A 26,884-nucleotide genomic window follows, 5' to 3' on the forward strand; every position below is an offset into this window, starting at 1 on the left:
CCACATGGACCATAGCCTGCCAGGCTCCTCTGTCATGGGGTTTTCCCAGCAAGAATATTGGATTGGGTTGCCATTCCCTTCTCCAGGGCATCTTCCCGACCCAGGGACCCACACCTCCTGGATTGCAGGTGGATTTTTTACCCTCTGCACCAGCTGGGAAGCCCCACTTGATGTGAACAAACGTGTATCTCTCTTGGGCAACCAATGAGAAGGCTACAGACCCACCTGCACCACCGGCCTGGAACTCACCTCGATGTAGTCCTGGAGGGCGGTGTCTAGCATGGTGAGGTCGGTCAGGAAGGTGCCCAGGTAGGGCACAGTCCCCTGCATCACACCCTGAAGATCAAGCACAACAAAAGCGTCTCTGCATTACTGAAAGTCTGGTCCACAGCGGACCAAAACGCCCTGTGTCTGCTGCAGTCTGCAGGGTGCCCATTTGCAGATGGAGGCAGCCATCTCTGAATGGCCAGGTGAGCCTCAACAGCATTTGGAAAGTAATTAAGAACCATTCAAGGCCTCTCTTAAGGCCACTAGTGCTAACCTCTATGAATGAAAAATTTTAAATTCCTTTATGCATTGACTGGGAACTCCATCACCAAGATAACTTTTGAAGTCATAAAAACCAAGCCTCGAAGGCAGGAGATGGTTCAGGTGGATTGAGGTTCGCGCATCGCCGACACAAGGTCAGAGGGACCTCTGTTCTCTCTCACAGTGTGTGGACACCCCCGGCGGTTCAGAACAGCCCTGGGAAGGACGGCCTCACCAGGCAGAGGAGTGGCTGCAGCCCACTGGGGCAGTGTGCCCACAGGAGGCTGGGGCATCACTATAAAATGGCTTGGTGACTCGGTTCTGAAGAAAACAGGAGGGAAAGGGGAAAACAGTACCTTTAAACTAGAAAACTTGCCAAACTCTACCTTAACCAGGTGATGAAGGCTAAAATCACCAGTGACATCAATGTCACACTGATGCCATTTATTCCTTAATAGGTTGGAAGACACTTCACATCTGTGATACTCCTCTCCAGACCCTTAACCTCAGTCTAATCAGTAGGAAAAGAAGAGACACCCCTGGCTGCAGGACATTCTCGGGACACTAGAACAGGCTTCCTAAAGAAAAGACTCAGACACTGTCATAGAGCAGAGGGGACTAGGGTGACAACTAAATGCAGTGGAGCGCCCTGGACTAGATCCTGGAACAGAAAGATGATGCCGGTGGGAAACTGGTGAAATCCAAGTCAAGTCTGGCTTTCAGTGAGCGGCAGGATGCCCATGTCGGTATCCTAGTATTGCAGGTGTGCCACAGTTACAGATGTTAACTGGGGTGGTAGAGGAAGGGTGAGGGGTTCGGAGCAACTCTATGTATTATCTGGAACTTCTCTCTAAATTCTAAAATTAAAAGTTTATTTAAATTTGTAGTGATGTGGATGAACCTAGAGTCTGTCATACGAGTGAAGTAAGTCAGAAGGAGAAAAACAAGCATCATATATTAACGCATACGTATGAAATCTAGAAAAATGGTACTGATGAACCTATTTGCAGGGCAGGAAGAGAGACTCAGACGTAGAGAACGGAGCTGCGGACACAGCAGGGAAGACGAGGGTGGGATAGACAGAGAGTAGCACTGACATACATACGGAGCCATGTGCAGAACAGATGGCTACTGGGAAGCTGCTGTGTAGCACAGGGAGCCCGGCTGGGAAGCTCTGGAGGCGGGGGACGTGGGGTGGGAGGGAGGCTCGAGAGGGAGGAGGTGTGTGTGTGCACATAGCTGATTCATGGTGTTGCACGGCAGAAACTAACACAGTATTGTAAAACAATTATCCTCCAACTAAAAAAAAAAAAAAATTCCCTCGAAAATAAAGGTAGAAGCAATTCCACTGCAGGTAAATGAAATTGTGAAAGTGTTAGTCACTCAGTTGTGTCCGACTCTTTGCGACCCCATGGACTGTAGCCCGTCAGGCTCCTCTGTCCACGGAATTCTCCAGGCAAGAATACTGGAGTGAGTAGCCATTCCCTTCTCCAGGTATATACGTACTGTATTAATTTCACCAAATTTCCTTGGAAATCATTCCTATCCTCCATAAGGCCACCAAGGCACTATTTTGAAGAGAAAATAAAAAGGGGCTTCCATGGACACACCTTGTCCTAAAGTCCATTAAGGCACTTACAGAAATTCTAGCAAGAACACAAAGTCTCCACCAGGGTGAAACCAGGCAGCCTGATGTGCACGTGGCTGGCTGTTTCCTCGGTCAGAGCTGCTTCATGAAGTTCACACCAAGGCAGGTTTTGCCCTTCAAGAACTCACTGTCAGCTGCAGTTTGTCCTTCCCTATTATGTGTACAAGGTCTCATCCTGAACCAAAATAATCTCTCTCTTAACAGTTATTTTTAACTTGTCTTTGAACCACCAAAAAAGTTTGAAGTGCTGTGAATGTTCTACAGGCGTTATGTTACAGAAGAGGCCCATCACTCAAAAACAACATTTCTGATTTATGACCAGCCTTCCAAAGAAGGAGAAAAATCTTCAAGCAGGGATGAAAATATTTAGTCTGTCAGTCTCCAGTCTGCTCTCTCTGGTTTTCCCCTTCTATGCTCAAAGTTAGGAGAGCTTTAAAAATAAAGCCAGTGATGTCAACAGTTATCTTTTAGTCTTAGGGAAGGAGGTATGATGCTCCTTTGAACACTGAAAAACTAGAAAGATTTGGTTAATACTTGCTGTCAGTGAGGAGATCCAGAAAATGACTAGAGGGTTTGGAACAAATGAAAAGATCTCTGAGTACAAGGACCAAGTTCTGGAGCTGACACTCTCTTTCCCCAACAACCAGGTCCTGGAGCTACTGTGTGTTCAAAGTTGGGACTTTGAAAACAGTTGAGACTTCCCTGGGGGTCCAGTGGTTAAGACTCTGTGCTTCCAATGCAGGGACCACGGGTTCGATCCCTGATCAGGGAACTAAGATCCTGCATGCTGTGTAGCATAGCCAAAAAAAAAAAGCTGATTACAGGAGGCATTGCAGGAGGTCTCAGGTCTCGAGCTCCTTAGTACAGGAGTGGATAAAATAAGACAGCATCAGGGACAGAAGCCTACCTGCCACAGACTTGCCCTCACTTTCAGAAAGAAAAAATAAGTTTCCAGAAAACAAACGCGATCTGGGACTCTTGGTCCAAACTATTTCCTGCTGGGTCAAGTAGAAGTGAGAAGAGCTTGCCTTGAGACCTCCCAGGGCTGCTGAGAACAGATGAGGTAAAGAGCATGAGAACTTTTTTGGGAGCAGGGGCGTCCTGCAGACGGAAGGTTCTGGTGCCAAGCGGGAGCCCTACCACCCACATGGGGCGGCTCCCTGGCTGGCCCTTGGGGAGACCCAGGGCTTTCCATACCATGTCCTTCTGGAGCTGAAGCCGCCTCTGGGTCCGCTTCTGGTTCTCTTTCACGCTGCTGTCCAGGTTTGCAAATTTTGAGGTTCCTTCCTAAGAAACAGACACACAACAGAGAAGAGAGTTGGAGCAAGATGCTGCAAAGAAGGGAAGGGGCGTCTAGCTTCTGGGGCAGAGCCTCCACACAACTACGTGGACACCGTGGGGAATGAAGAGGCCTCCAGCACGTGCTGGACCGCCTTACGCAGACACCTGGCTGACCTGTGGCAAGCGGTCTGTTCTTGAGAGGGCCTGGTGGCATGTCTTATCCTGTCTTATCCTAGTTTGCAAGAAGAGCACCCAATCGATTTTATAAAATCAATCGTGAATATAAGGCAGGGAATTCCCGGAAATGGAGACAATTTTTACACGTCCCGAATTTCCCTGCAAGTAATCACATGTCTGGAAACAAACATCTCTTCCTCTGTACTTTTTGTGATTTCTTGATGTTGGTCTGAAAGGCATGTGCCAGCATCCTGTGAAAGAAAAGAGACTATTTCTGTGGTATTTCTTAGCTAAATGAAACTTTTGTACCGGAAGTTCTCTGGGGAAGTCCCGCGCTGATCTATGAAAGCCAGACCCTCATACATTTTTTCCCCCTTCTCTCCCTCAACCTTTCCTTCCAAGCTGCCTCTTAGGTTTGGAACTCCTACAAAATCAATTCCTTCCTCCCAGCACCTGGGGACAGATGGCGACCCTTTCTTTCCTCCCATCTGTTGTAACAACAAACTCTTCCACATAATGACTAATCTCCAGTTTGCTGACTGAACATAAAGTGCTTTGGGTTTTGTGGGTTTTGGGGTCTTGTTAAGTTCTCATTTTCCAGGAACTGCATGAATGGGAGGCAGATTTCACAATTCAGGAGCACCAGACTCCACACTGGTCTCCCTCAGTCAGTCAGCTTTCCCTGGGTTTATCATATAACCAGAGCGTGCGACCTTTCACTGCTGTCCGACGACAAGGGGACCTTTTCCCGTCACCTGGTCTTTCCAGTTACAGTGAGGCATCAGTATCCTGTATCACTCACCAGCCTTTACCTGGGTCCAGGTACATCCCTGGGGACAGAACCTACAGCGACTCCCTAGCGACTATCAGTCTCCCTATTACAAGTGACAATAAGAGAGGTGTTGTTTAACGATCTCCTGTTTATAGGTTCTGCTGGGGGATGAATGAAAGTGTCCTAAAATGTGCCGTTTCCTCTGCTGGGTGATTGTGAGTCCTCTCAAATTCTTGAGAATCTGCCTGGAGTGAGAAATCAATTCTTCCTGACTTTTGAATGCAAATATCCATCTCTTTCCTGGGAGTAGGCCCTCCTGGTTCCCTTCCAGTGCCTTAATCACTGACAGACGTGTAATGTATGGACATTACTGCAGGTGCATTAAAATTCTTGAGAAGGGTTTCTGAAAAGCTAAGAGGCCGCTGAGAATCATATAACTAGGAAGGAGCTTAAAAGAGCACTAAGGATGACCTCTTTGTGGGGAGGAGAAACATGTGGGACCGGGAGCTGGAAGATTTGGTGATTGCACGACTTCAGGAGACTGAGGCTCCACTCCTGGCTAGGTAACTAAAAAGACTGATACCAGAGTGATGCCAGCTATTCCAGATGAGGTGTCAACAGAAATCCACTATGTGCCACATCCCACCATGTCAGAGTTCTGCCTTGGCCCTAACCCTTTGTCCTGCAAGGCTCATGACACCAATCCCTTGAAAGTTCTCAAGACTTCACGGGCACTGGGACTGCATCGCTCTGGATCTCTCCTCTGCCTCCTTTTCCTACTCCTGCTTCTACTCTCTTGATGACGCGTCTTCTTTCCGACAAAGTCATCTTGTTTTTTGCTCTACTCAGGTATCTGGATATACCATCCTGTCCCATGATCTCCATTATCACCATGCTTGGAAGAATTCCAAATCTTGCCCTCCATCAACCTTCCATTCTCCTCTTGTTTCATCCCCTCTCTATCCTTCTCTCTCTCTAGTGCAAATTTCTCTCACTGCCTATCACCATCTTTGGCAGAAGATAGCTGCCCTCATCCATCCTGTTCCTGGGCCTCAAGGGGCCTCTCCTTCTGGGTGCTACATAAGCAGTGGACCCCTCTCCATCAATTCAGTTCAGTAGCTCAGTTGTGTCTGACTCTTTGCAACCCCATGAATGCAGCACACCACGCCTTCCTGTCCATCACCAACTCCTAGAGTTTACCCAAACTCATATCCACTGAGTCAGTGATGCCATCCAACTATCTCATCCTCTGTCATCATCTTCTCCTCCTGCCCACAATCTTTCCCAGCATCAGGGTCTTTTCAAATGAGTCAGCTCTTTGCATCAGGTAGCCAAAGTATTGGAGTTTCAGCTTCAACATCAGTCCTTCCAATGAACACCCAGGACTGATCTCCTTTAGGATGGACTGGTTGGATCTCCTTGTAGTCCAAGGGACTCTCAAGAGCCTTCTCCAACACCACAGTTCAAAAGCATCAATTCTTTGGCACCCAGCTTTCTTTATAGTCCAACTCTCACATCCATACATGACTACTAGAAAAACCATAGCCTTGACTAGACGGACCTTTGTTGGCAAAGTAACATCTCTGCTTTCTAATATGCTGTCTATGTTGGTCATAACTTTCCTTCCAAGGAATAAGTGTCTTTTAATTTCATGGCTGCAATCACCATCTGCAGTGATTTTGGAACCCCCCAAAATAAAGTCAGCCACTGTTTGCACTGTGTCCCCATTTATTTGCCATGAAGTGATTGGACCAGATGCCATGATCTTAGTTTTCTGAATGTTGAGCTTTAAGCCAACTTTTTCACTCTCCTCTTTCACTTTCATCAAGAGGCTCTTTAGTTCTTCTTCACTTTCTGCCATAAGGGTGGTGTCATCTGCATATCTGAGGTTATTGATATTTCTCCTAGCAATTTTGATTTCGGCTTGTGCTTCATCCAGTCCAGCGTTTCTCATGATGTACTCTGCATATAAGTTAAATAAGCAGGGTGACAATATACAGCTTTGACATACTCCTTTCCTGATTTGGAACCAGTCTGTTGTTTCATGTCCAGTTCTAACTGTTGCTTCCTGACCTGCATACAGATTTCTCAAGAGGCAGGTCAGATGGTCTGGTATTCCCATCTCTTTCAGAGTTTTCCACAGTTTATTGTGATCCATGTAGTCAAAGGCTTTGGTATAGTCAATAAAGCAGAAATAGATGTCTCTTGCTTTTTCAATGATCCAGCAGATGTTGGCAATTTGATCTCTGGCTCTTCTGCCTTTTCTAAAATCAGTTTGAACATCTGGAAGTCCATGGTTCATGTAGTGCTGAAGCCTGGCTTGGAGAATTTTGAGTATTACTTTACTAGTGTCTGAGATGAGTGCAATTGTGCAATAGTTTGAGCATTCTTTGGCACTGCCTTTGTTTGGGATTAGAATGAAAACTGACCTTTTCCAGTCTTGTGGCCACTGCTGAGTGTTCCAAATTTGCTGGCATATTGAGTGCAGCACTTTCACAGCATCATCTTTTAGGATTTGAAATAGCTCCACTGGAATTCCATCACCTCCACTAGCTTTGTTCATAGTGATTCTTCCTAAGGCCCACTTGACTTTTCATTGCAGGATGTCTGGCTCTAGATGAGTGATCACATATCATGATTATCTGAGTCATGAAGATCTTTTTTGTACAGGTCTTTGTAAAGATATTTTTTGAAGATCTTTATTCTTGCCACCTCTTCTTAATATCTTCTGCTTCTGTCAGTTCCATACCATTTCTGTCCTTTATTGAGCCCATCTTTGCATGAAATGCAGCCTTGGTATCTCTAATCATCTTGAAGAGATCTCTAGTCTTTCCGATTCTATTATTTTCCTCTATTTCTTTGCACTGACCACTGAGGAAGGCTTTCTTATCTCTCCTTGCTATTCTTTGCAACCCTGCATTCAAATGCGTATATCTTTCCTTTTCTCCTTTGCTTTTCACTTCTCTTCTTTTCACAGTTATTTGTAGGGCCTCCTCAGACAGCCATTTTGCTTTTTTGCATTTTTTTTTTTTCCCTTGGGGATGGTCTTGATCCCTGTCTCCTGTACAATGTCAAGAACCTCCGTCCATAGTTCATCAGGCACTCTGTCTATCAGATCTAGTCCCTTAAATCTATTTGTCACTTCCACTGCTGGTTTAATGACAGTTCATCAGTTAATAGTAATTATGTGAAATAGGCCTTCCCAGCCCTATAGCCTTCTACCCAACCTCTGACCTCAGTCATTAAACAGACATCTCTACCAGAGCCAAATGTCTGCCTGGGCCTAGCATTTGTTTCAAGCAATTCAGCCCAGGAGAGTTCTTAGTAAGAGTCCCGGGAATGAAAAAGATTTGGTAGTATTCTGCTTTCCTGTCATACGGAAACATGTGGACTCCACAGATAAGCTGCTTGGAACGATCCAAGATTCAGAAATCATAAGAGTAACAGGTTTAAAACAATCTCAGAGTAAAATAAAAACATTTGTCTCCAACAATTAAAAGGAAAACCATCGATTTTTGCCAATTATGATGTTGTCTCAGCCATAGTATTATAGAAGTAGCACCTTACATCTGCCCAGCAGCAGAAGAAAGGTCATTCAAGACTAAGATTACCCTCCCACAAATCAGTTCAAGTCCAGCATATTAAAATCAGAGAGCAGGCATGGTTCTTCTGAAAACCTAAGTCCCTTGATTTCATTTTATTACAACTGTGCTGAGAATTAACATCCAGAATGATATGCGTCATATGAAGAATAATAAACAAAGATGACTGGAAAGGGACCCACAAAGACATATGACCTGCCCCAAACATTCCACTATCATTAATGATAATGCACAGAGCACATGAATTCATAGCCAAGTTTTTCATTTCTTTGGGATTCCAGCCATGTACAAGAAATTTAACTTAGAGCACCAAGGTAAACTTCTACATTTCAGAAAGGTTTATGGGACCTTTAATGTCTAGATGTAGCTCTGCTTCTATGGTTTCAGCCAGAAGAGGGCCACCAGGCAATGAGCTGCACAGTATTCAATATGTCTACTTTGGAAAGATGACTCAGAGCTATTGGGATTTGACTGTGTGGCTCCACTAAGTCTAGCTTTGTATTACTGACAGGGAGACGACTAAGCCGTCTCCTTCCAGCCAGATGAGTTTCCATTTAAAGTCTGCAAATCCAGGGGGATGTGAAGCAGGGAGGAGCATGACCTCAGCAAGCCAGGCATGGTTTAGCATGCAGTTCATCAGGTGGGCCAAATCCAGAGACACCAGCCACCCTGCCCTGCACACACTGTCTATGCCAAGCAGGGCTAACAGTGGGCAAGTGGTTAAACTCATGTGAATAAGAAGGCCCATCAATGCGTGCAGTCCAGCATCGTTTCTGAACACTTGTGACATGCCCAGTCTGTTAGGCATTAGAAAGATAACAGTGGAAAAGCCCCTCCCAGGCCAGCGGGGAGACAGGTGACATTCACAGACAAGTTTATCGAGGCATGTGATGAGAGCTAGGACAAGAGGAATGACAGGCTTCCAGAGCACACGGGAAGGGGCCTAATCAGACCTGAGTGTGTTGACGAAGGATTTGAGCAGAAATGTAGTCTGGTGTTGAAGAAGACTCTTGAGAGTCCCTTGGACTGCAAGGAGATCCAACCAGTCCATTCTGAAGGAGATCAGCCCTGGGATTTCTTTGGAAGGAATGATGCTAAAGCTGAAGCTCCAGTACTTTGGCCACCTCATGAGAAGAGCTGACTCACTGGAAAAGACTCTGATGCTGGGAGGGATTGGGGGCAGGAGGAGAAGGGGACGACAGAGGATGAGATGGCTGGATGGCATCACTGACTCGATGGACGTGAGTCTGAGTGAACTGCGGGAGTTGGTGATGGACAGGGAGGCCTGGCGTGCTGTGATCCATGGGGTTGCCAAGAGTCGGACACGACTGAGCAACTGAACTGAACTCAACTGTAGTCTTCATGGAGACATGGAGGAAGAGCAGGACTTAGGAGAAGAACAGACAGGAAGGTCATAACAGATGCCTTTATAGGGACAACTAACCCGACAGTTATCCCTGAGGCCTTTTCTAAGTAAGCCTATCCCCACTAGACTCTCATTCCTACTCCAAGGGTCTATGCGAAGCTTACATCTATAGCTTACACTTTTCATTTTTCATGCATACTATGGTTTCACATGTAGATAGCTTGCCAAGTGCTAAAAATGACGGACAGCTGCAGTGCTTTCAAATACGTGATTTCAGTCAATCTTCAAAACAATTCTATGAGACCAGTATACTAAATAGTACTATATAAGGATCCTCTAACTGCCCAGGTTCAGGGCAAAAGGGTAATGTATTGTTTTGTTTTTTAATAACTGCCCACTTTACCACCCTCCCCCATGAGACTGTAGTCTCCTTAAGATCAGAGATTGCTTTGGGCACATGGTGAATGCCCAATCAATATTAAATGAAAGACCACTTCCCTTCTCTCTGAAGTTTCACCTGACCTCCCCTGCCTCCTACTCCCAAGTGGTCAAAAGCAACAGTTTTATGCCTAAGTGATGGAAGCAGCAGCTTTAGGGTCTCACCAGGCTGGATTCACATTCTAGCTCCACTACCTCCACGTGTGGGATTTCAGGGGTATCCTTACCTCTCTGAGTCTTGACTAGCTGCAAAATGAGAAGGACGCAATCTACAGAAAGGCTGTGAAAATACTATCTGCTCCCCTCTCATGACTGCTCACAACCTATCATTCATACCTTTCTTTGACTACTCATTCTTATTTAGTGTCTACATCTACCCACTAGAAGGTAAGTTCCTGAAAACAGTCTGTGTTAGTCTTCTTCATACTTCCCAGAGGCCAGTCAAATGCTTTACAAATATTAGGCACTCATCAAACATCTAGAGAAAGAAAATGAGCTGAGCTACAGCTTTACCTAGCCTGCTGTTCAGCAGCCAGCACTCATTTGGTGTTCAATAAATACTGCTGACGGACAGGTTGCGCAACTTAGTGCAAATAAAGGATGTGGAATTGCAGGCTTGGCCCCTGCCCTTTCAGAAGATGTTTTGCTGAGAAGGATATTCCAGGCCCTCTCCCCCACCTAACTGCCAGCGCTCGGTGTTTGCAGGGCAGCTTGTTCAGGGGCTACAGGCAGGCAGCAACGCCAAGTTTCACAATCTGGTTGCATCCCAGTGAAGCCAAGGAGCAGGACTTTGAATTTTCTCAGCCCCAGGCTTCTTTGATTTGGCATAAAAACCCAAAGTCCTGTGTTTCAGTCCCTTTAGGCTCTCTCAAGGGACCGCAGGCAGCCAAAGAGCCCTCAAACTTCTCTTCTTCCCTTGAGCAAAGTCCAGAGCACAGTGCAACCCCACATCCTCACCTTCATCAGTAGCTCCCGGCTGGTCAGATGGTTATTATGGTCTGAGAAGATATCTGAAAGCTCTTCAAACATCAGCATTCGGTCCCTAGAAAAGGGGTGGAGAAAATATTAACAAATGAAGATTAGAAAAAGCTCAACACCTTTGGATCATCTTTCCTTAGGGCCTCTGGCTACACAGGGGGTATTACACTGTACAACTGGGACAAGTTCTCTTCAGCAAGTTTAAAAAAAGTCCTCTTAGCAACACGCCCACAGCCCCACAGGACCTGAGAACTCATCTTGGCCAGTCTCCTCATTTGAGAGATGAAGATGTCAGGGTCAGGGATTTGCCCAAGCTGCTGCTGCTAACTGCTGAGAGCTGCAGTACAGAACCCTGATTTCCTTACTCACAGGCCAGTGTCCTGACTCTCAGAGTCAGAGTGGATTGTGCAATCAGGAGGGGCTGGGTTCTGATCCCAACTCTGCCAACTCGCCCTAAGTGATCTTAGACAAGCTGCTCAACTTTCCTAAGCTTCAGTTTTCTTATCTGCACAGTGGAAACGCTGACAGACCCCTTGCACTATCACACATGTAAAGTGCCTACTCCTTCCCAGCCCCTCCCTAATACAGCATGTCTCCACAGGCCTCAAGCTTTTCTCTCCACCCCGCCAAGCTTCCTGAGTGGATGATTCTGAAGGCAATAATTCTAAAGAATTAACAGAGGCAATGTCATAATACACTCAACACTTTCATTATCATGAGAAGGCCATTATTAAGAATTATGTGAACAGACTAGTGGACACAGCTGGGTAAAGAGAGGGTAGAACAAATTGAGAATGTAGCACTGACATATATAGAGTACCACGTATAAAACATAACTAGCGGAAAGTTGCTGTATCACACAGGGAGCTCCTGGTGCTCTGTGATGACCTAGAGGGGTGGGAAGGGACAGGGAGGCGCAAGAAGCGGGGGAGATATATATATATATGATTGATTCATGTTGCTCTACAGCAGAAACCAACACAACATTGTAAAGCAATTATCCTCCAATTGAAAAAAAAAGAATTTACGTGTTTTACAATGAGTGTAATATTACTCTTAGAATAAAGAAAACCATTAAAGCTATTAATATTTTGGAAAAAAATCATTAAGAACTTAATTACACGTGGGCTGAAATAAAGAGAAGTAAATAGATGTCTTCTCTGTCCACTGAAAGCTATTAACGTAAAGGGCTACTGGAAAAGTAATAACCGAATAAAACACCTTAACCCTGTTCCTTTCATTTCGCGATAGAAACTATATAAAGCTGATACGAAAGTGACTTCTCTTAGGAACTGTGATACTTCTGCAACATTCCTGCTAAAACATGAATGAAGAAACAAACCAATGAAGAAACAAACCAGATGCCCGTACTGTACACAATGGGGCTTTGAGGTTTGTTCTGTGGTATTTCTTAAATACAGAAACCAGCTGGAAGGATGGGCCTTCTCTGATGATAACCAAGGAGATTAAGAAACAAGTCCAGTCATTTTTTATCTTGTGTTTTAGCCTCAAATGTGCTGCGGAAGAAACCTTTGGCTGGCTAAGTGATTTCCACAGTATTCTACTTATCAACCACCAAGGAAAGATAGATTACCTTTCACTGCCTAAAAGAGAAGGCTACAAGCAGGACAAGGCTGCATTTTAGCCCCAGACCATCCCTTTGTTTTTGATACCAAAAGTGGGGAGCAGTGATGAGGGGAAGGGAAAGGTTGGGGTGCTGAGGATGGGGACTCTGTATACATCTGATTTCCCCATCATATTTCACCTGGGCCTTCCATCTATTGATTTCATATGGTCCATATCTTTCATAAGACTCTTGTGCAGAGGATTCCAATAAACTACTCTATCCCACACAGTGTCGCCTTGAGAAGAACCCAAGAGAAGAGTGGTAATCAAGAAAATTGCACTGGGCTTTGAAAAGTCCCATCTCCACTCTTTCTCTTGACAGATAACAGAGCATATGAGTGCTGGAGACCAAGTGGCAGGGTGTCTGTAGCTCTGTAACACCAGGCTTTACGATCACCAGCTTCTAAGAGTTATGTAACAAATAATGTGACTTCCCCTACGCTGCCTTTCCTCTGATGGAGAATGTGAGCTTATCAGTAGCTTGAATACTCTGGCACACCTTTTTCAGCATAAATCTATGAAAGTCTGTTTCACCAATCTGAGTCTCTAGAGAGTTTGGGTAGGGTCAGTCCCTTAAAGCTTAGAGCTTCCCTGGTGGTTCAGATGATAAAAGAATCTGCCTTCAATGCAGGAGACCTGGGTTCAATCCCTGGGTCAGGAAGACCTCTAGAGAAGGGAATGGCTTCCCACTCCAGTATTCTTGCCTGGGAAATCCCAAGGACGAAGAGCGTGGTGAGCTACGGTCCATGGGGTCACACAGAGGTCGGACATGACTGATAGACTAACACTTAAGGCTTAATCGACTCTGAGTGAGCTGATGAAACTGAGTACTGAGACCTTCTGCTCTAAGGACAGAACCTACTAAACCCGCAAGGCAGGCCTGCCTGGGAGCCAGCTGGCCTCTCTCCCGGCTGGAGCTGACTCTGCCGCATACAGTATAGACTGTGCTGCGTACAGCACAGGCATTGTTGCAGTTTATAAACAGTTTAGGCATTTCTGCCAGTTATGGAATGACTTTGCAATTAGTACACATGGAGGGAGAAAAGCAAGTGGCCTGGTCTGTAGTCATGACACGTTCCCCAGCCTCTCAATCTGTACTCAGACCAGAACTGCCTCCTTACTCCCCTTCCCACCTTCGCGAAAGGCAGAGTCCAGTGAAGCTCTGGACAAGGGACAAGAGCGACAGTGAAACGATAAGGACGGTCGATTGTTCACCCTTCCAAAGGTTACAGCAAGAAATATGAAGAAAAATCCAATACAGAACGTGGGAGGTTAATCATTTTCAGTCAGGTTCCTAGGAAGGAATACTTGGGGGGTTTTTAACAACACTAAGATAGCTTGTCATGGGTGGAAGCAGAAACTAACTAAATGGATTCATGTTGAACAGCAAGAACTAACGTCCTCTGTGCACACATTATCCCTCACAGCTTGGAACGGCTTAGGGCTTAGAAGGAATGCGACTGAACAAATAACCGGAAGTAAAGGCGAGTTGCTGTAACTTCACTTCGAGAGCTGATCCTTCCAAGCCCAGATGACACGCACATCCTTAAAATCACCCCCAAAGCCGACCATCTTGGCTTTGGCACCCTTTGAGAGTGAGGTTGATTTCTGCAGCAGCCCTGCCTCAAAACTCATTAATGATGATGTGTAAAATGCACCCTGCCTGGAACACACAGAGGCTTTCAACGATGTTTCTCTTGTTATATAATATGCACTTTGAAGGTAGAGGGACCCACACCACTGATACAGCAGCTAATCAGCCCGGCCAAAGAAAGTAGAGCAGACACTCGGGAACTTACTTTGGGACCGCAGCCCAAGTCTTTTTTAAACGATAGATGGAATTGGACTGCAGCGCCGAAACGATGGCCCTCAAGGAGGAGAAATTCTTCAGGATTCTACATTCCTGTACAGAGAGTGATTAAAACATACAAGGCATTTAAATATCAATAATACAGTGAGTTGGTGGTTTCCTGTTTCAGAAGTATCACAGCTGCTATGAATTCTTACCGCTAAATAGGCAGCTGTATAAATACTGAACATCAAAAAGTGGTTCCTTATACTCCCACCCCAGTCACCGAAACGCTTTATAGATTTTGGCACCGAATGCTTGTTTTTCTCTCTTTAATATATTTTTTTGCGTTGTTGTTACAGTTTTATAGCTTCCAGCTTTCCCAGTAAAAACACGAATGGCTGTGAGCCTACAGAGCTGTGCTAGAGAAAGCAAACTTTCTTCTGCTGAAAGCATACAGATGCCCTAAAAATACACATGAAAGATGACTGTAACCTTTAGACCCACAAAGCGAACCAGGTCGCAGCCGCTTCAAGGTCAGATGCTATCACACATCTCATGACCAACCCTTGTCTGGAAAGGGGTCTACAACTTGGCAGTAAAAACTCACCACAAGTTGAACTTTGGCTCTTATGTCCTTAGCCAAGAGGGAATATTTTTATACACGTTCATTTGAGTTCCAGTTGGCTTGTGCCTCAATCATAAACATTCAGAAACACCTTGGTACTTACAATGTTTCCAAAATAACTTGGGCTTTTAAAAGAAAATGCACTTTGGCAGCCTTTTAAAACAAAATAGAAAGGGAACAGGAAATATTCTGGATGTCATTTTCTAGAGAAGTAGAAAGCCTCCCAGAGCCTGAAACTTAAGCTACCATTCAGAGGCTGTAGCATCAGCAGGCAGCGACCTTGGAGTCAAAATCCTGCTGAATGAATGGCAGGCACAGCAAAACAGTCAGGGAGAGAGAGGGTCCCCTTCACAGCCAGGATGGGGAAGGAGGAAGCCCTGGCGGGGGGGGGCGGTGGGGGGGGGGGGGCGAATGTGCCTTGTATCCAAGGAGGTGCTTCATCTGCAGGCATGTGGGAGTGTAAAACTTCCACTGTCGACAACTGAGCATGGGCTTGGCTTCATGTGGAACATCTGAGGCAAGAGGTCCCAGAGTGGCTGGGCATAAATGCATACTGCTTAAAAGAACATTTCACAAAGTCACGCTAGTCCTGACTGTGAATGGAAAATGGCATTCTTTAACTTAGCACGCCCACATCTGGCTGCTTAAAATTACTATGCCAAGCCTGGATAGGAGGGGCGTTCGGGGGAGAATGGATACATGTATATGTATGGCTGAGTCCCTTTGCTGTCCACCTGAAACTATCACAACATTGTTAACTGGCTATACCCCAATACAAAATAAAACTTAAAAAAAAAAAAGATAAGAACTAAAAAAAAATTACTATGCCAAACCAACAACCCACACCTCCAAGGTTTTCTTAAAAGTAAATGCCAAAGCTCTTTACAAAAGTCATGCCCACTCTTTTGAAATGCCTCAATGCCTCCTTTTTATTTAAAAAGAGAGCGAGTAAAAGAGAGAAAGCAAGAGTGCTGAATTACAGTCTGGAAACCAAACCCATGAGAGCATGGTTCAACAAAGGTTCAGAATCCAAAAGTTATGTTCTAAAAATCAGGAAACTTGCAATAAATAAAAGAACTCGGGCCCAGCTATTTCATGCAAATTGTGATAAACATATGGAACACATTATTCAGAAAGAGGCTTAAGCTAAGGGTTTAAAGGAATACAAGAGGCATCTGGCCCCACTGCTAAAAAAGGAGTGATCTTTGAGGAGATTTGATGCAAAAATGTAGCAGTAAGGCCAGTCCAACAAAACAGTCATATTAGGTCAGAAATATCTTCTGCATGTAAAATGATCATTTTTCAAACATCCTCTCAATAGAAAATGGCTATGATTAATTCAGGAAAAGTAAAATAAATTTTACTTTGGAAAACACCTGTGAGTCTGATTATTTTATTAAGTTACCTACACAATTTCAAGGGACACGGTTTCGCGCATCACAAAGAGTTAAAGACCGCTGGCTTTTAAGCACGTGCTATGGCATTTGGAATATACCTGAAATTATACAACTTGTACTTCCTACTATCACATAAATGCACAATTGGTATTTAATTTGGACCAAGGTCACTGTTGAGCCACCCTGCCATGTATACAGATGCTATACGCTTACCACAGATTTTAGAAGCAGTTGAATACATTAAAAGTAGATAGACTATTTTCTTTTGGCATTTGTGGCCAAAAAAAATATTTTTTCCTATCAGTCTAAGAAGACAGAAGTTTCATGTTCTATCATACTCTATCAGGACGTCCTTTGTGGCTCTTACTTGCTGATAAATAAGCTCGACTCAGAATAAGAGAAGTCTAAGTTGTGTAAAACATTTGTTTCTTCCATATAGCATTTTCCCATATACTAAAAAGTCTGTAGTATCGGACCACCTACAGACTCGGAATAAAGGAAACTCTCTGGCACAATTATGGCTCTGCTGTTTCACCAAAGACCACAAAAGGGAAAACGGAATGTGAAACAAGAGAGACAGAGAGGGAATGTAAAAGCTTAAGTCTTATGCCCACAGGTCGGGGCTCAATGAGAAAAATAAATAACGGGGTAGGAAACAAAATGTGTTTTGGTTAGAGTTGGCCCCATATAGCCCAGAACAGAGGATATTTGCATAAAAATTATTTGCCAAAATTGTTAATTACATAGCTCTTGCTGACGTAATTTCTTCTGCCTAGACAAAATAAATAAATAAATAAGTCTTCCCCAATCTTCAAATACCCCCAAATACTATCAGGTATTCAAAGCTAAATTCAAATATCATCCTGTCCATGGAAACCTGCCGGGATCACCCCGCCAGGACGGATTTCTCCCTCCCCCACTTCTGCAGCGCTTACGTTCTATGACCCCACTTCTAGGCTGAGATGACTCCAGTATCTCTTAGCTTTCTTGTTTGACTATAGGCTCTTGTAGGACCAAATTCACTGTGTTTAGCCTATCTATGTCCTCAAAGTACGTAAAACTGCAGGTGAGAAGCATTTACAGGCTCATGAAAGACGTGGTGACTGACTGACTGACTACTGTTCACCTTTTCTCAATCAGGAAATAAGATGCTGATAAATGAAGGTCAAGGTCATGTGACATGGATGCAGTTGATCCAGCACACTGGACTGACACCCAGCAGAATGCAATTCAGCCACAGGAATAGACTCTGTTCCTCCAACTTCAGATATAAGGCTCTCAGAAAAGCCCTTGATTAATATGGAATCTGTATATTTCAGTCCTTTAGAAAAGGCATGTGAGATCCTAAGAAGGTACTGGTTCTTCAAGTTTGCAGAAGATAGAATGCGTCCAGGTCCTGGAAGGGGGTGGGGTAATCTTTCTGCATTGAAGAGCAGTCTATCTGACACTGAGATCATCAGTTTATATGTACTGAACACAGGGCCGAACCAATAGTCTGTGAAAAAGCAGACACTCTGTTTCACCCTGAAGCAGCAGCAGTATGGGGGCCCATAAGCAGCAGGAAGTGAGCAAGGGACCCATTGTTTTAAAGAGGAAAAATAAACTCCCATGTTAAGAAAGGCAACTTTTTCCTTACTTTGGAAGGACCACAGTAAGAACAACAAAAACCCAGTGGGCCCTCACATATGGTTTTCTGACTGCCTTTCAACCAGGTGGGAACATCAGCATGATGGCATGGCCTCCCATATGTGCTAAGCCCAAAGGATATTTTAAAAAAGACAATTACGTGAGCAATGTTAATCCACTTCTCGATGATCTTGGCTCTCTGCTGAGTCTTGAGTTCTTTGCCCCCCAGGATGGTGCTGACCACACATTTGGTGAGGGTATTAAACTGAGAGATGGTGGCACGGATCGTAGGAGCCAAGTGTTTGTTCTCCTTCTTATCCCTTCGAGACCAAATGCAGCCCAGGCAGTGGTGAGGCACGACTTTCTTAAATAGTTGCTAGAACAAGAGAGGAATTGACTTTAAGGATAATACACACATTTCATAGGGCAAAGCATGCCATCTACTGTAACCTGGTACTTTGTGAATGGACAAATTGCTCATTTCTACTTGATTTGCCTCATGGTGTCCATTTCAACAGACAAAAGTAAATAATTAATATATTAACTGATCAGAAAAGCCCATATGTTCTTTCTAAATCTGTTCAACTGAACACGAGGAACACAATGAACCAACAGAAAATTTAAATGACCAAAAACATTTGGACTTTTATGTCTTGGAAGAAAATCCAGGTAAGAATCTACTTCTGACCAAGAAGTGGTTAAGATTACTTTGACTTCAAAATCATATCCATGGTACATTCTGGACACTCACAATCATGAACTGTGTATAATGAATATGAATGGTCACCTGAAAAATGACTCATAGGAGTGATACTCATCGAGTTCACTATTTCCCATTGTTTAAAGTGAAGAAAGCGAGAAACAAACAAAAGGAAAAACTATTCAGTGTCACACAGGAAAAGGAGGAAAGAGGGATCTGAAGCCTGGTTTCCAGGTCTTTGGGTTGGAAAGATCCACTGGAGAAGGGATAGGCTACCCACCCCAGTATTCTTGGGCTTCCCTTGTGGCTCAGCTGGTAAAGAATCCACCTGCAATGCGGGAGACCTGGATTCGATCCCTGGGTTGGGAAGATCCCCTGGAGAAAGGAAAGGCTACCCAGTCCAGTATTCTGGCCTGGAGAATTCATAGTCCACGGGGCTGCAAAGAGTCTGACACAACTGAGCAACTTTTACTTTCACTTTTTTCTTTTCCAGGTCTTTGCCTAAAAGTCGTAGCCAATGAAGTTTTCTGTAGTTCTTTTACACTACTGGCTTTTGAAACAACAACAAATTTGTTGAACCAATCTGATTCTCATTTGTACAATAATTCAATACAAGATGTGAGAGAGTTTGTGTAAAAGCAAATGTGACAGGATTTGCTTTATAAAGACCATCTGATTTACTTCTGAGAGTCTATTTGCATGCTAAATAGATGGAAACTCACAGCTGCTTTCTATGCTGTTCCTCCCAAGTGGTAAGTGTGGAAGAGCTGAGACCACTGTGATCCTTGATAATGGCCCTCTTTTCTTTAACCAGCTAACACTGAGCTATGAAATGTGACTAATGAAACCAAATATGCCCAGCTAACAAAAATACTCAGACTTCAAAAGACCAGGAAGCACATGTGGAAATGAGCTGCCAGATAGAGTCGCATGTGGATTCAGTGAATTTATTTTGTCCTAACTTATACTCTGACCCCTTTACAATCCTCCAAATAAACAGTTCGGATATTGAAATATGTGTGAGTCTAAAGGGAGAGAAATATCCATGGAACAGGACAGATTTTGTTTCCCTAGGATTAGAATTCTTCTTTCCCTCTGGGTGTGGAGCGCCGAGTGAAAAGCACCTTCACTCAGAATTGTAAGAAGAGCTGAGGCCTAAATTATTCAGATGATGGATTCAAATCACATCTTCCCTCTGCATTTACTGGCACAGCCTCTCTTGGGGATTTGAAAAGACTGAACTCACATGACCCTACTGCCCTCCCAGGGGCCACCAGTCAGTCCCATCACTCTCCACGTTTTAAGCAGAAGCACGTCAAAGGCACAGAGAGAGGACATACTGCGTCCATGTAGGTCAGCTGCTCAGCCACAAGATCTTCTGAGAAGCACGTGAACTCCGCAGAGCCGCTGCCCTCCAGTTCCTCTTCTTCTTCCAGGCTGAAGGAGACGCTGTTGGGAAACCCATCTGTTCACAGGTGGGGGAAAAAAAATTAGTAGTTTGGTGCCACTGCATATGACCTTCTTTACAGAGTCAAAATGGACTTATTTAATTTAGGAAGAAGAGGGCTGACCCTTAGAAAACTCACAGGGAGAGAACAGCAAGCATAATAAATGGAATGAAATGAAGCTCTTCCCTCTCGCGGCTTGTCCCTAGAGGCTTTACTGAGTCCAGAGGCCCCATGTTGTCACTTTGACAAACCATAGGATCTTTAGTCAAGCACAGAGTAGGACAAAGGCTAGAAAAAGCAAAGCGGGGCTACATTCAGGGGTCCCCCTCTCAATTTAGGCCCCCTCAAATCTCTCTGATCAGCTCAAGCCTTAATCCAACTATTTCCTAAACCCCATCTATGCATTTCTTAATTACTGGGCCAGTAATTATCAGAAGCCTGGAAGGAAAGGGCATGAAGGCAAGCCAGGCTTTCAGGAGTAGAATAAGCCATTCTGGTGTCAGAAATACTGATGGAGTTCTCAGAACTCTCAAGAAGTCCTCAGAATTCTCAGAACTTTAGGAGTAGCTTTCAACTTCTACCTAAAATTAAGTACGTATATCTGTTCTCTATGCTTGCATCTCTATTCCTGCCCTGCAAATGGGTTTATCAGTACCATTTTTTCTAGATTTCATGTATGTGCATTAATATACGATATTTGCTTTTCTCTTTATGACTTACTTCACTCTGTATGACAAGCTCTAGGTTCATCCACCTCCCTACAACTGACTCAGTTTCACTCCTTTTTATTGTTGAGTAAAGGAATAGAGATGCAGACGGACGTGTGGACAGAGTGGGGTAAGGAGAGAGTGGGACAAGTTGAAAGAGCAGCACTGACAGATATACGCTACCATGTGTAAAATAGCTCGTGGGAAGCCACGGTCTAACACAGGGAGCTCAGCTTGGGGCTCTGAGATGACCTACAGATGGGTGGGATGGTGGGGGTGGGGGTGGTAAGCAGGTTCCAAAGGGAGGTGTTACACGTATACATATAGCTGATTCATACTGACATACAGCAGAAACGAACACAGCATTGTAAAGCGATTATCCTCCAATAAAAAATAAAGGATGCATGAAGCAGTAAAATAGCCTTAAACTAAATTCACCTGAGCCATATTAGACATAAGATCATCAATTATCAATTACAAATTAATAGGACACAGACTGAAGAAGCCAAAAAAAAAAATCACTACCTAGGACTCCAAAAGCATAAGCACTCAGCACATGCAGCAGGACCAAGGGTCTCTACTGTGAAAGACTATGCAATTGTAAGAAGTTTACCTTGAGCCTCTAACCTCCCATCCTGGAAACTTTCCCCAATTCCTGGATTGTTTCCCAACCACATTCCCTGTTCTCCTGCCTGGCAGATCTGTTCTCATTAGGAAAAATCTAGTTACATACACAAAGCAAACGTTTAAATCAGGGTGTTACTATTCCCGCAGGATGTTTATAATGTAAGCCTTTGCAGAATAAAAGACTTTAGACATCGTGGATCAAATTCGGGTGGTCTTTTCTTAGTTTCCTGTGCTTCCCTGGTGGCTCAGATGGTAAAGCATCATCCTGCAGTAAGGGAGACCCAGGTTCAATTCCTGGGTCAGAAGATCCCCTAGAAGAGGGGGTGGCAACCCACTCCAGTATTCTTGCCTGGGAAATCCCATGGACAGAGAAGCCTGGAGGGCTACAGTCCACAGGGTCGCAAAGAATCAGACATGACTGAGCGACTAACACTTTCACTTTCTTAGTTTCCTAGGGGTAAGAGGGTACTCAGTGGACCCTGCATCACTGCCCCTCTCAGAGCACCACATGGGAAACTGCAAACTTTGATGACAGGTATGGTGAATCACGCGGTAAAGAATCTGCCTGCAATGGAGGAGACATGGATCTGATACTGCAAGTTGAGAAGACCTCCTGAAGATCTCCAGGCACTTCAGCACTCTTGCCTGGGAAATCCCATGGACAGAAGAGCCTGGCAGGCTATACAGTCCATGGGGTTGCAAAAGAGTCAGACATGGCTGAGCAACTAAACAACAACAGGATTTAACGCTTGGCTGCCTCACCCTGGAGTTGAAGGTACCAATGTGAACAAGGCTGGTTGCAAGGAGGGTAGGCGGGGAAGCAGGAGGGGACCTCTGCCTGCCCCTGGAGGCTGGGATACAAACAGGCATGAGCTAAAGAGAGCTAACACCCCATGATTTCACCACTTTTCCTTCACACAACTCTGGCCCTCTCTCATTGGGTGGAGGAATAAGACATCTGAAATCCCAAAGGTTCAGAATGGGCCTCTCAATCGTCTTGCTAACCACTGGATACAAATCTGTCCTCGCTGCTCGGCAATGCAGAGGTTGGCAAGGAGTGTATGTGCTAAGGCGTGATCTTCTCATTCATCCAACGCTCACAGTGGCCTGTTGCATGCCCTGGATCAACACTGCTGTGCCTGAAGGTTACATGGTCCTTTCTCTCTGGGGTCTCCTCCATGCTCTCACTGTTTCTGCTTCTAACTCTTTTCCAGGGGTAAGCAGGCAAAAACCTGAGGCAAAATTTTCACTTTTAAAAAACATGGAGGAGAGCCTGTTTGCTTTTGCCGGCATGACACTGGGTAAAATGAAGCATATGGGAACCAAGCTCCTAAAACTCTTTCTCGGTAATGATTCCTGTACTTAATAAACAGAGAGAGAGTTCTTGATTAAAAATTCACTCCTGGGATTGCCTAAAAGCCTTTCTAAAGTCAGGCAAACTCGCTCTCCCCTGCCTCGGCCTGCCAAAGGAGCTGGCCTTCCAGTGCCTGTTACAAACAACGAACCACTGGTCCCACCGGTTCCCCAATTAGGCCGGGAGCCAGGGGCAGCCCCCGTGGGGAGAGCTGGGCGCTAACGGAGTATCCACCCCTGCACGAAGGCAGGAGGGGAGGTCCTGAGGGGAGCAGAGCCCCTCCAGCTGGAGGGGTGCCTCTGGTATTCAAACATTCCCAGCAGATGAAGTCATCTGAGATACAGAGGACTTGGCAGTCAGCTTCCAATGATGCAACGGCATTTTTCCCCTCTCTGGTCCCCTGTCCATAAAAAAAAGTCAACAGGTCCTGTTTGGAATTTTAAGGTTGTTTTCCTTGGCACTGAGGCAGCTTCCCTTATCGGTGTTGAGGAACCATTTCCTTTCCCTCACTGAGGAAATTAGGCGTCACTTCAGGGAAATGCCTGTCAGAAGCTCCAAGTGGGTCAGCCGCCATGGCAACCATAACCAGGCAGCCAGTGAGGGGACAAAACATCACCGCTTGGAAGCCTCTTTCTGACTTCCTTCAAAGCCTGACGGTTCCAAGCAGCCCAGAACCTGCAGTGGTGACCTTTGCTCTGTCCTTGAAAATAGGCAGTCAGTTCTTCAGATAGGAAAAAAAAAAAAACAGCCACAGAGACTTCCTTTGGGAGAGTCTATAGGAGATGCGAGATCTGCCTCAGGCAGGGGACAGAGAGAAGGGTTATTTCCAGCTGAAGGGGAAACCTCTTTTCTGAGCTTCCCAAGCTTTTGTGAGGGCAGGGGCAGGACTGGATTTAATTCCCTGCCTGCTGAATGGGGGTGGTTGTCTGTGATGGGTTTTCATTTGACAGGAGGAGGAACCGATCAGGCAGATAATGAAGAACAAATTCAAGTTCAGCATGCTGTGCAATGACAACGAAAGGCAAAAGATCATCAAGGAGATCGTCCTCTGTACGGTACTAAAAGGAACCCTGGGAAATCACTTCACCTCCTGGAGTCACTGTTTCCTCAGCCATAAAAGGAGGGAGTCAGACTAGGTGGTCTTGAATATCCCCTTCTCTGCTCTAAAGCTCTATAGTGTTAGCCACTCAGTTGTGTCTGACACTCTGTGACTCCATGAACTTGTAGCCCCACCAGGCTCCTCCGTTCATGGAATTCTCCAGGCAAGAATACTGGAGTGGGTTGCCATTCCCTTCTCCAGGGGGATTCTGTTCTCCAGCTCCATATAGTCTGTAATTGGGACTTCAATAACCTTAAGAATTTTACACGGGCCACCAATCCCCGGTCAGCTTGTCCTGAGGGAAACCAAGGCCTCTGACCCAACAAATAAAGGGAGAGCATTTGCTCGTCGTGGGAGGTGTGCAGGATCAGGATCTGGCTTCTGCCCTGGAATCAAATGAGTACTCACTGTCAGCTTCTACTTCTTGCTTGTGAAACTGCTCAAGAAGATTCTGAGCTCTTCTCTCTGGGTCAGAGCCTGGCATCATCTGCTTGAGATAATCCAGCAGTTTCTGTAAGCAGGGGAAGCCAGGCGGCTCTCGGAAGTCCTCTGCACATTGGTCAAGCCAGGCCCTCAGGATGGATGCAATAGCACTGAGAAAGAGAAGCAGAGAGTCACTGCACCCCACTAGCTGTGGAGACTCAATGCCAGCCCTGGCCGCCAGAGCCCACCCCGGCCAGGCCCCAGGAAAACGTGGGCCACTGATCAAAGGACAGTTCACCTAAAAGCTTCCACCAGTGTCAGTGAAGTTAAAGCATTTGAAAATAGCCTGACTACCTTTCATTAGTTTAAGTGATAGTTGGGGAGCAGGGGAAAAGATTGGCAAGTTTAAAAAAAAAAAAAAACAGGACCATAAATTTGGAAAAACAAATATGGGGCAAAAAAAAAAAAAAAAAGCCACACAGGAGAATATTGAGTGAGTCCTGAAGCAACTTCAAAGTAATCCTGTATACAACAAGATTATGTGTTTCCAATTCTGGATTCACTCAAGTCAGAGACCACAAGATCTACTGTGCTAACATTTTAGGAAATAACTGACTGACAGTAGGCCAGAAATCTGATGAAAGGAAGGCCTCAGGTTTAAAAGATAAATGTGTAAATTTAATTTTACAAAGATCACCACGGCTTCGGCAAAGCACCAAAAATACCCTCACAACATTATCCTTTCGCTTTTCAAATGACCGGAGACAACGTGTTTCAAGCGGGAGGAACAGTCTGAGTAGCAGAGTGAGGTAAAGGACAAGGTAGAGGAGAAATACTTGAAGAGCAAGGCCATTCATCACGAAGCTGACTTCCTCTGGTGGCTCAGTGGGGTCCACCCGGGTGAAACAAGGACCACGGCACAAAAAGAGAGTCATTTGGGGGGCTCTGTTCCCTCCAGACACATTACTAATTACACGAGATTATTTTCTTTAAAGCGGTTTCCCAGGTGGCCAGTGGTAAAGAATCCACCTGCCGATGCAGGAGACGTGGGTTTGATTCCTGGGTCAGGAAGATTCCCCTGGAGGAGGAAATGGCAACCACTCCAGTATTCTTGCCTGGGAAATCCTGTGGAGTCAGACACAACTGAGTGATTAAAACAACAACAAAAACATTCTCAAGGTAAGTGAAGATAAAATGACCTGGTGACTATAAAATCACTTGTGTCTGCTAAGTCGCTTCAGTCGTGTCCAACTCTTTGCGACCCCATGGACTGTTGCCCACCAGGCTTCTCTGTCCATGGAATTCTCCAGGCAAGAATACTGGAGTGGACTGCCGTTCCCTTCTCCAGAATATCTTCCCAACCCAGGGATCGAACCCTGGTCTCCTGCATCACAGCAGATTCTTTACCACGTGAGCTGCAGGGAATTCCTTGAGGTAGGGATAGGGTTTTTTCCCAAATTTAAAATTATCATCTAATTATACTTCAAATTGCTTGCTTAGTCAACAAACTGTAAAGAAACTAAAAGCCATTATGGTCCATATATATGAAACTGCAGGCTGGGCTTTCACAGGTGTGCCTAAATTTCACAAGTCTCAATTTCGTAGTAGAGACCTGGATGACAATCAAGGCATAAATGCAGCTAAAGACAATTTAATGTGTAACTTTTGCAACTGAAGTACAAACCCAGAAGAAAAATAAATTAACTCTTTTCACTGCTGTGGAGACCACTGTTTTACTAAAAGGGACATGAAGACTATAATCACACAGTAACAGAAGAAATAAATGGCAGAGAACCATTAAAGTTGGCATTTCAAAAATTAGAAATAATTCAATATTTTCTAAATCTTTAGTCCAGATTGAATTAAAAAGAAAAACAAAAGTTTCATTCCCTTGCAAAAAACTAGAAGAAATTAATCTGGCATCTGGGGCTAATTGAAAGCACAAGTAAAATGAAATTAATGAGCTACTAGCCAGTGAACCTTCCATATTTGGTATACTTGTTATCAATACATTGATATGTATGAATGCTGAGTCCCTCCGAATTCATATGCTGAAGCCCTAACTACTCCCCCCCAAAAGTGACAGACTTCAATATTTTTAAGCCCACACACAGCACATTATCCTTTCTTCACCAAAACCAAATATCATGAATTGAAGAAGAAAATGATGATGCAGCATTCTAATATTTCATTTTTATAAGGAGGATGACTTTTTCTATGAATAATGTCCCTTCTTTGCTGATAAGCAATGAGCCCAGAGCTGGGGGAGGCACATAGGTGGGGTGGCAGCCGGAATCTAGGAAAACCTGATGCTTGCGTCCTTTTATATTGACTCTCACAGAACAGTTCTGCACTTCCCAAAAGAAGGGCAATTTAACTGAATTAGTACTACAGCTCACTATTCTTTAATATGTCAGTGAGAAAATACTCTTTCAATGACACTGACGAAAAAGAGACATGGAAGATTGATAATCCACATTCACACAATTAAAAATCAAAAACAGCATCCAACCAAGAGTGAGACCAGCAACCCAGTAACCTTCATGATCCCTCAGAGGTTCATAACCTAAAAGAAAACCCAGGCAGAAATGCAAATTTTCAGTAAAAGACAGACATTAAAGATATCAATATTTCATTAACTCCTTTACCCATCGTAATTGTTAAAGTTAC

General features: G+C 44.6%; 1 protein-coding gene across 2 annotated transcripts in view; it reads right to left on the reverse strand.

Moving 5' to 3' along the window:
- RGL1 (ral guanine nucleotide dissociation stimulator like 1) overlaps window positions 1-26,884 on the reverse strand; it is a 138,263-nt gene that overhangs the window by 27,135 nt on the left and 84,244 nt on the right. For both annotated transcript variants that reach the window (XM_040263817.1, XM_040263818.1), the window contains 7 exons: window positions 24,200-24,384; window positions 19,897-20,021; window positions 18,017-18,232; window positions 14,216-14,319; window positions 10,770-10,854; window positions 3,374-3,463; window positions 250-336 (listed from right to left, as the gene is read on the reverse strand). In XM_040263817.1, coding sequence (XP_040119751.1) covers window positions 250-336; window positions 3,374-3,463; window positions 10,770-10,854; window positions 14,216-14,319; window positions 18,017-18,232; window positions 19,897-20,021; window positions 24,200-24,384 — 892 coding nt within the window. The remainder of the gene's footprint in view (window positions 1-249; window positions 337-3,373; window positions 3,464-10,769; window positions 10,855-14,215; window positions 14,320-18,016; window positions 18,233-19,896; window positions 20,022-24,199; window positions 24,385-26,884) is intronic.

The sequence above is a fragment of the Oryx dammah genome, unplaced genomic scaffold (assembly GCF_014754425.2).
Source record: "Oryx dammah isolate SB20612 unplaced genomic scaffold, SCBI_Odam_1.1 HiC_scaffold_21, whole genome shotgun sequence".
Taxonomy (NCBI): Eukaryota; Metazoa; Chordata; class Mammalia; order Artiodactyla; family Bovidae; genus Oryx; species Oryx dammah.